The 11,329-nt window shown below is 25.4% G+C and overlaps 1 protein-coding gene across 1 annotated transcript in view; it reads right to left on the bottom strand.

The window, feature by feature from the left end:
- Positions 1-10,784: 10,784 nt before the first annotated feature.
- The window catches only part of LOC108753473 (tachykinin-like peptides receptor 86C), a 42,558-nt gene continuing 42,013 nt past the window's right edge, over positions 10,785-11,329 (bottom strand). The window contains exon 8 of the mRNA XM_018495061.1: positions 10,785-10,912. Coding sequence (XP_018350563.1) covers positions 10,785-10,912 — 128 coding nt within the window. The remainder of the gene's footprint in view (positions 10,913-11,329) is intronic.

The raw sequence follows: 11,329 nt of genomic DNA, 5'->3' as shown, positions 1-11,329 counted from the left end.
TCCCAGCTGACCATTTTCATTTATTTTCTCTTTCTCTCCCTATCTTTCTATCTTTCTCCTCCCTTAAACGTTCTATTTTCCTCATCCATTCATACCCCCGTCCATCCTCGTTTAGTACCTCTAAATTTCTTCCGCCTTTTTCATTTACGTACTCACAGTTTTTCTTCAGATGCTCAATGTCTTCTCTTTCCATATCACACAATCTGCATTTCCTATCCTCTTCTTTCATCCAATACTTATTTCCTCTCTCTTCATTCCCACATCTCCATCTTGCTATTTGTACCATCTTCTTCCCTTTTTTCCTTCCACACCTTTATTAATATTATTATTTTATTATATATATTTTTATTATATATATTGCAGTATTATCTTTGTGAAAAATTAATACATTAAGATGAGTTATTATTTCTAATGAGCGCGCGCGAAATTTAGTAGATTACTTAGATACAATCAAATATACAGAATTATCGACATGTAACATTGCATGTATTTAAGCGATCAAGCTATGCATTTAGATTGCTAATTAATTAAATCGTAATTCAACGATTTTACGATAGATAATACATAACGTACATATATTAGACAGATTTATTGTAATGGACTATTACGGTAGACGAATCTAACTATTATGCTTTAAAAGTGCTAATGCATGAATGATGTAATCCTTTGGCGCTTTCAGTGGCTGAAACAATGGTTTAAAACATGTTCATTTTTTAAAAAGTGAAACAGTTGTTACATTGAAATTAAAAGCTATAGGAAATAGGAACAATTAAGAATGTTGTGGTTACAATATCAGTTAAAAGTATTAGTCAAACAATTAATAAAAAAAGTTTATCAACCAATTATATTATTCAAAAAATTTTGATGATATTAATCCGTGAATACGTCTAAAACTAACTGCAAAATTAAAATCAAAATAGTAAACAATTTAGTTTATAATGATTTTACGCAGTAAAATGTCTATATTTTTCTACTGTTTTAGGTCAACAATCAAATAAACTTTTGAATGAATATTTATTATTGTTTTATTAGTATATGTAAAAAAATTGATTTAATTCTTAATATTACTTCTTTATTAAATTTGCAAAGATATATAATATTACAAAACGCAATTTTATATAAGAATCAAGACAAACAAAAAATTAATTTTTAATAAGAGAATTGTGCTCAAACTTTACACATACATTCAGACTAATAATAGAACAATCTATAAAATTTTATATACTTTTAGTATTATTTTTAGATGTGACAAATTCTTAATTACAGTTCAAGCTTTTTTTTCTTCTTTATTCACTTTTTTAATGATGTATTAGGCATAACTATAGGTTCAATCATGTTTGCTATGAACAATATAGAGAACATCTACACTTATACTCGTATTATTCTTTCAGACTTTTGTTGTGATAAAATATAAAGAGGTAAAAGTCATTTTTACTAAACGTCGTATATTTTACAATTCTGAATTTATAAATCATTTTATTGAGTTGCATCTAATTGATAGCAAAGTTTCTACTTTCTCTTATCTTTTAAATTATTTTAGACATTATTTTTGATAACATAAATTATCTTCAAATTTTAGATCATTATCTCAAAGTTTTCACAGTTTTAACAGTTGTAAGTTTATTTCCTGTTATTTTACAAAATCTGATTTAAAATATATATTTTATTAAACACTGTTTTTCTGTATATTTTTATTATACACATATTTGTAATTTTTTTATATATTCATTTATATTTTTTATAATTTTTTATAATTAATTGATAAATTTTTTATATATTTATTACAATTAGCAATAAATATATTTTTAAAGAAATATAAAAAAGAATTTTGAGTTTGTGTGTTATTAACTTTTGTTTGCTCGTTATAATAAAGAGAATAATAACAGAAGAGTCAAAAGATATTAAAAGAATTGCGCCTTTTTGTATTACTATCACGGAAGTTTCATTAGGATTCTAAAAGTATATTAAAGAAATAGGTGAGAGTTTAAAGTATTAAACAATTCCGACTAAAGGATTATATTACATTTGATTCGTTTTGATTTTATTAATCATTTTTTTTTTTTTAATGTCATAGTAAAGTAACACTATTTAATCCTCTTTATTTTTATTTTGTTTTTATGCGTATATTTTTGCAAGATGATTTAGAATACTTATTTGAAATAATAATTTTAAATATTCTGTATCTTTTCCGACTTTTTACAATATAATTTTTATTTACAGTATTAATATAACTTCTAAATTGTAACAACTTTGAAAAGTTAAAATTAGTATATCGAAAGTTTGTATAAACAGATGTGATAAAAAAAGTCATATAATTTGAATGCGGGCAAACTTTTGTCATTTTGATTCTCCAACTTTAATAGCTTACCATTTAAAAGTTATCACAAAGTCAACATTTTGAAATTAGAAGTTTCTTCTTTAAACATCCTCAGAAATTAGCTACTTGTAATCCATGATCACTACAATGTTATTATATACGGCAATTGACTTTTTCTCTCATAGTAAAGTTGCAAAGGAATAACTTAAAAGTATTAAAGATTACAGAATTATACAGCATAATTTAAAAAAGTGTTATATATATATGTTATACATGTATTAAGAACCAAATGAACATCTGAACTAAAATTCCAATATTTAAGTTTACTAAAACACGTAACTTGTTTTTCAACGAAATATAAAAAACGTTTCAATATAAGGAAATAAAAATCGACTGGAGTGCTCCGGTTTCTTCTTCAGTCAGTAAATTCCAATCTTGAATTCCCGATATATCCTCGTATAATCCCTCTTAGTACTTATAACTTTCAAAAATGCTCTCAAAAATTATTAATATCATCATAGTATCATATTATCATTTTATGTACAAATGTACATAAAATGACAAAAAAAAAATTGATGAAACGTAGATACAATTTGAAGGATAAATATCGCAATATATATTATATTATATAATTTCTGTTTATAAAACTATGAAATTTTATATATAAAAAATTTTTTATGTCGCATACAAAATAGTTGTTATACTTACTGAAATATTAAACAAGCTAAATAGAAGTTTATTGTATTAAAATTTAATTCTAACAATATAATCACTTTAAAATACGTTAGCCCGCGTATGACGATGTTATACTTAAAATGGAGTTTACTTTATAGATTTATCTCTCTAGCTTTCTATAGTCAACAGATAACAAGTTAGACAATCTTTATCATACGAAGTATATCCCAACAGCCTTAGTTTAGTCATGAAACTTATCTATAATGCTAACGTAAGTAAGTTTGATAATAACTCGAAAAATTAATTTTCTCGATTTTAAAATAATTTAATATTCTCTGACAAAATTATTTTTAATATTTTGAAAATTAATATTTAAAAAAATCTAACAGAAATTGTATATATGTAACATTTTAATAAACAAAGAAATAATAAATAATTAAGTAAAATAAGTGCTTAAAACTCAACTATCGCTTTCTTAAAATTTTGAATATCTACATAATTAAAATAGTAAATCGAGAAACATTTACTTCAGCAAAATCATATTTCATTCCATTCATTTTTGTGCTTAAATGTAACTGAGCGTCATCGTTGCTGCTGCATACTCTGTCACATTAATTTCCATCTGGATTGAAAACTCGCACTTTAACATAAACGTCGAATTAGCACTTGACAGGAATCTAATTTCACGACGCGTCTCGTGTACTTCGCGAAACATTAGCTGTTTTTCCTCATCCAATATACGTTGCATGTACATATAACCAGCAATAATTTCATTTGTCTAGTTTACCAGTCAGCGTTTCATGAGGCCAAGGTGGACATTGCGCGTGCGGGTCAGTGATTTATTTGTGAACACATGGGCGTCGACTATAGTGTAGTTGATATGGAGTATTTCACACTCGAAATTTTTCTATGTGAGGAAGTCCATACTTCGAAATCCGAAGAATGTAGAAATTATTTTTTGACGAAATAATAAATTATTTAATATTTTATTAAAAATAAAAGTTGATTAAACTATATATGAAAAGTTGCACTTTTACAACTCGATCGGCGGCCTTTTTCACGATCGTCGACCGGTATTTCACTAGTGCCCAGAAGTAGCGCTTTGAATGAAATGAAAGTGACATTGAAGTCGCATTATTACAATATATAAAATTAATTTTGACAGAAGCAAATTAAAACTACATCGAATGATGTTTTATAATATAATGGAGGTCAAAAAAAGATCAATAGAGATCTGTAATTTAAAAGATACCGTTAATTTTTTGAAAAAGATGTAACCGTAATAGAAATTATATCAGAATACATAAAAATATAATTTCTGCTTACAATCCCGGCAACATTCTGCATTGCGGAAAGATCTTTTCCTGTTTTTAGAAGATTAAAAACTTATCTACGTTTTACGATGCTTCCAATTTTGTTAAATAGTACGGCTGTTCTGCACATTCATTTAGATGTCATACAAAATTTTAATTTTAAAGCTATAATGGATGAATTTATAAGCAGAAACAAAATCCGTAGTTCCACATTTGCGCGTTCTACATGATTACATTCATTATATATATAAAATATACATATATACCACATATAAAATATATATACTATTTATATATGAAAAAAATATATAACAAATATATATAAAAAATAAAAATATATGTGAAATAGTTTTCATGCAATCAGAGATTCTTTTTTTTTTAGTTGTTCGTCCGCCCTTGCTTTCCTTTCCTTTCATTTGTGAAACCTTAATAGAAAGTGTACTATATTATGGCCCTTTGTGTATTCGCGTCATGTGGTTACATATCATTAGAATGATGTACACGATGTATACGCTCGTGTGTAATATGTAGCTCTTGCTGTGGGTGGACATGTGCTAGTCTTCCTCTTTCTCTCTCACTCACATTCTCTCTCTCTCTCTCTCTCTCTCTCTCTCTCTCTCTCTCTCTCTCTCTCTCTCTCTCTCTCTCTCTCTCTCTCTCTCAACGTTGCTACTCAAAATTTTACTATCCCTATGGACCAACCGATAGTAAACATAGCGACATATGTTAACATATGTAAATTACTTTTACAACTCTATATAATCAACTCATAAATCATAAAATACTTAGCACATATAGAATTAAAGCATAAAATATATTTATATTAATAACTGAAGTAAGCTCTAGCAATAGTATGCACTTTTCCTTCAATTGATATATCCGTGTACATATATACATATCAGTGTCAAAATAAAAATTAGGAATTTCATATTAGGCTTTGTGAATAAAATGAAGCATATGTATTTCGAAATGTACGTGTGCTCTATAACATTGAAAATGTCTGTAGTTAAATCTGTTGTTTTGAAATAAAAAGATGCGCTTGTACACAGCATCAATAAAGAAATAATTTAACAAATAATGAAACAAATGTCTTGCAAACAAAAATACATAAAATGTTTTAATTTCAAGTTTTTATTTTAAATCGAAAAGGTTGACTTTTATTTTTTAGAAAAGAATTTACTTTGCCTTATGTTTATAAGTTTTTTTTTATTACAAAAACCATCATATTCATACCGCGTGTCTAATTAACTTTCCATGAATAATAAGAACACAAAACAGTGCTTTGAAAGCGTAGCATCAACATACAGAAGATACACGAGCTTTAATAAAAAAAGCATTAATTAAACAAGGTAACCGAACTATATACGGCTTAGTATCCAATGTGCCCTCGCTGTTTGTGGGTAATATACGGAAAATTTAACAAATAATATTAGAAAATGAAGGTTGTACGTCTGATTAATTAATATCATGAAATATTTTATAATGATCCATTAAATAATTTGTTTATTAATATAATAAAGAAAAGTAGAATCTCGATATATGAATATTCCCTATCAACTTTCTAAATTTGAATTAGTGAATATTCACTAATTATTAATGATATACTTGCCACTGATAATCAATAAAGTTCAACTAAAAAAGGAAGAATATTTGAGTATTATATAATTAAAATACTGATATTTGCACATTAATTTCAATTTTCCAATACCATATTCATAAATTTAAGCACTAAAATAAGGTTAATTAGATCATATAACAAAGATTAGCTAAGTTAGGATCTTACATTTAATTCACTGATTATCAGTGACATACTTGGCACTGATATCAGTGATTATTCACTGATTCGATTTAGAGAGAAACAATAAAGTCTTGTATTAATGGTAGAGAATTATTTAAGTGAACTGCTATCACCATTTTTCTTTCTCTGCAAATTTTGACATCTCACAAATGTATCGTAGCAACCCTAGCGGGAGATAGAAGCACAATACCAACTATACAGTATTCGCTCTTATTGTGGAACATCAAGTGCAAACTACAAACGTGATGAAAATAAATCGTTCAAAATGTCCCGTGAGTTATCTATGAAATTAAATAGGAGTTGTTACAGAAATACGTTTCAATATTTAACGCGTCATTTTATTTTCTATAATACATTTTATTTAAACTAACAATTTTCTGTTGTTAAAACGTTGTTGCAAATGTTCCCTGCGGTTGACAATTTTCTCGAAAATAATATTTCTGTAATGCAGAGAGTTTTCGTGTTTTATCAAATTTTACATTGCGTATCTAAGCACATTTTAATTTCATCTCGCTTTCTTGTTTTATCAAATTCTACATTGTGCATATTTTAATCTTGTACCTACATGATCTAATCTTAATTTTTCTACAACTGCAATTATAATATTGTATATACGTATATCGCTTACTACATGCAGATGATAAATATCATCAATAGTAAAAAAGTATGGCAAAATAAACTAGAATTTCAATTTCATAAAAAAATAGAAGGGATTAAATAGAATTGATGGGACAGTATTCCTTAAGTCATTTACTTCCGTCATATTTATCTTTACGCTTGATTTCACGTAACGGCGTAACTGCTCTTATTTTTCTGTCTGAGATTGCCTGTTTTAAAGATATCGAACATGAAAACTGTTCAATGTTTATTTATGTTAAACATTTTTTCTCAAATATAATGTAATGTAAAACGTGTATTTTACATAAAATACAATTTTGATGTGAATCCGGCGTATGGCGGCGACAGACATTTTCATACATTATACATGTGAAAAACAGTGTCACTGAGAAATTAATTTCTTTCATCTAGCCTGTATATATTCTCAGGATACAGTCGTCATAATTCCGTGACTGCCATATCATGTGAATGTTATAATTTTCTATCAGTGACACACCATTCTTCATACGATGCTTACTCATGCGATGATCCTTCGATAGTTCTGTCATAGCTCTGACAACTGAAAGGAAATGGAAAAATATCGACACTAGCGTGCGTCGTTCGCTGTGTGCTATAGATAAAAAATTTTATTATGTTTTGTTAAATAAATTTTCGGTATAGAGACTAAAAGTTTATCCTATAAAACTTTTACTAACTCTATTACTCGATAATATTTATCTAAATGAGACATATAATTAATAAAAAAGATGTAATATTTTGATATTTTATTGTATTTTTAAACCATCACTACAATTTGTTAAATCTGTTTGTAAGGCTTTTAAAACAGTTTTAAATGTTTTTTCTATATTTTGGTTAAAAAAACATTATTCCAGGCTCTGGTTACAGAATCTTTTGATTACTTTATTATATAAAATATAAACACAAATTTATATATGTAAGACTAATTATTCTTATCAATTAATTAAAGTTGTAATAAAGCCTATCTTTTTACATTGATTGAATTATTAGAGCATATAGTTACATATATTAAATAATAATGATAATAATTTTTCTATAATAATTTGTAATTAAGATAAAGAAATATGAATAAACAAATTTTGTAACAAAGTCTATGAGTGTTACTGGTGTTACAAAAAATTTTTACGCAACAAAAAAAAAGTATGTAACATATTAAATTTTCTATGGAATAACTTACTGTATAGTCTTCGATATTAAAGTACATATATATTTTACACTATATAATAAAAAAAACAACGATATGATATACAAGTTTTTATTACGTACAAGAAATTTGAAAGCGATCGACCTACAGTTTTCAGAAAATCTCATAGAGATCCTGCCAAATATGATTTGCCATCCTATAGAGATGTAACACAAACAAAAATGATGTAGATACTATTATATGTATCAATCCGTAGAAATAAAATGTGATATTATAAAAGTGCGAAAAGATGAAATAATAAAACTTAAAGCTGCACTTTAATATGTAGTTTAAATTTTATCAATAATGCATTTAGAAAATATATTAAATAAAAGAGAGATAATTTATATGGCGTAATATGATTTTCTCAATTTTAGGTTTAAGCGGAAACATTAAATTTAGGAATAAGTACGTATATGTTAATCATTGATCTCACAGTTCGCACTTGCGTACTTGCATCTTTAAATATTATATGAAAGAGCTTAAAACTGATCTATCTTTAAACGGTTAGTCATCATAATAATGTTTAATACTATCTGTCCGATTATTATGCAATGTTAATACCTGGTTTTAATATTTGTAGTGAATCATCTCCCTTTCTGCTGCTTAAATAGTATTTAAATTTGCTTTATGTCATGAACTGCTTCTTGTATATCTCTTTCAATTTATCATAATACTAGAAGGCAAATTTATCTACTACACTGAAATCTAGATTTATAAATACATTGAGAAATGATTGATGCATATCTATATTTTACATATTAGAAAAGAAATACACAGATAAATTCAATTCACAGATCAATTTCATATTATAATCATGAATAAATAAATCTGAAACTTTTTTATTATTGAAATTCTTGAGAAAGAAGATTTTTATGTAAGATATATATATAAATTAGTAGATATACATACATAAACATCAAAACCGTTGTATCATTTAATAAAAAATTATGGAAAAAAATTTGTATAATATTATTTATAAAATATAATTTTGAACTAATTAATAAATTAATATATAATATAATATATAATATAATATATATAAATTAATATATGTATTAAAATAAAAGAAAAATAATATATAACAAATTTGCATTAATCATGCAAATACTTTAAGAGATATAATTTGAATCATTATAAATTAATGGTAAATATTCTCAAGATTATTTTATTTAACAGTTTATTTAAACTTTTTTAAACCACTATCTCTTTTTATACGCATATATAGATTCAAATATAATCCACAATGATTAGTACCGTAATAAAGATTTTTAATTGTTTTCTAAAAATATTAATTTAAGATGAATTTATATGTATGTATATATACTTTTTTAAATTTTAAATGACTTTATACATACCAGTTTCCGAACATTATGCGAATGCTATATTATAGTACGTTTACTATTTCTAAAATAATAGGGAACGTCCATAAAAAAATCAGATTTAATTTAATGCGCGTTATTTCTTACGTTATAAACAGTCATAAGTGAACTCAGCTAAAGGCATTCATTTCTGCTATATGTAATGCCTATGTACATCTGCATCATGAAAGCAATTCTTTTCATTAATTTAAAAAAAAAACGCAATTTCGTCGTATTTTCGTTTTAATTTACGTATTGCAATTTGTAAACAAATAATAATTTAAATATTTTCTATACTTAAACATTGAAGTGTACTGCAATGATAATTTTATAACAATAAGTAGGTTCAAAAAGTTATAATTAGCGTTAGTAATATCATTTTAAATAAATTTATATATATATTTATATATATTATATTTTTTTTATATCTTATACAGTAACATACAAATATTTATGATTTTGTTTATCTTAAAATCAAAATTGCTCTAAAATGCTAATAAATATTATTTAGTGAGAAAATTAGAAAGTTATCTTAAAGTTGTACAAAATGCTTAAATGAATTGTTATTTTATTTTCGAATATTTTAGCACGGCGTAATTCATTACTAATACTTCGAAATTTATAACGAACTGTCATGCGCGTTAATGAGATTAATAATTTTGAATATAGAATGACATGGTACAAAACAATAATTTAGCAAACAAAAAATAATAAAAAAAAGATGACACGTAACAACGTTATTTTGAAAATAATGTTGCTTCAGAAGTATTTGATAATTGAAATGCTTGTAGGTATACATAAGCAATTAAAAGATTTACTTTAAATTTATTGCAGATATGAAATCAAAATATATTTTTGCAAAATATTAATTATATTTTAATATACTTAAAATTATATTTGTGACAAATAATATACGTTTAATATATTAAATATTTCTGAAGTTAGAAAGATAATGTTAGAAAGTAAGTCTTATTAAAATAATATTTATAAGTATATATGATATACATAACGAAATGTATATAACGTATTATGTATATTACATATATTACGTATATTACGTGTTATATATTATATATAACGAATCATGATTATTATTTTATAATATGTACAGAATTTTGTCGTCACATAATATAATGATAACAGTTCGAAGAAAGTATAGGATATTATCATCAATATACAAGACGTATACCTATTATATAATTACATTTTTAAGTATACATTTTTAAGTTTTATGTCTGAATATTACAAATAACATCGAACTTTTTGGTTACATTTCTGTCAGTCTCATTTATGAATAAGAAAATAATCTTTAAAAGGAGAAGATAGAATATTGTGCTTAGTAACTCATTATTGTTAGCCATTCAACATACAATCAGAACTACGTTATAATATTTGATAACTGTTTATAACGAAGCTCGTTGTAAACGTACGAAAATGGTAATATGATATCTGATAATGGTAATGTTGTTTTCGTAATACTTAAGTATACTTAAATTAAAATTCAGATTATAGCAACATTCTCTTTAACATGAAGTCTCTCGCACATTGTTCGAGTATTCATTTTAAAGGTTTGTATCTGGCTTTCTGCCACGCTTTGTCGCCATCTGACTGAAGTAGATTTAAAACGACCTGAAAACAAAACAAAGTACGCAAGTTTAAATGTTTGCAAATGTCTACACTTTACTCTCGATAATCTGGAATGTGCATTATGGAAAATTCTATTTCTTGCTGAGTATAAATTTGCATTGAGAAATTGTATTATTTGAATTTGAATTTTTTATTGTCTAAATTTATTAATTATTTTTCACGCTTAAAAGGAATAAAGTTGTAATATTATTCACAAGCATTACATGTAACATTTTAACAATATATATTTGCAATACTATAGAAGTACGTACATATATTTGTAATATTAGAACTATGTATTTTCCAGTAGCATTCCCTCTGACTAATCTGAGCCGTAAATTACGATGATTGAAATAGGAAACAACAAATTGATGTACAAATTGATTCACGTCTGATCATTTTATTTCAAGTCTGACCATT

This window comes from Trachymyrmex septentrionalis, unplaced genomic scaffold (genome assembly GCF_001594115.1).
Source record: "Trachymyrmex septentrionalis isolate Tsep2-gDNA-1 unplaced genomic scaffold, Tsep1.0 scaffold7, whole genome shotgun sequence".
In the NCBI taxonomy this organism is placed as follows: Eukaryota; Metazoa; Arthropoda; class Insecta; order Hymenoptera; family Formicidae; genus Trachymyrmex; species Trachymyrmex septentrionalis.
Note: the sequence above shows the minus strand (reverse complement) of the source record. Positions and strands in the feature narration are given on the sequence as shown.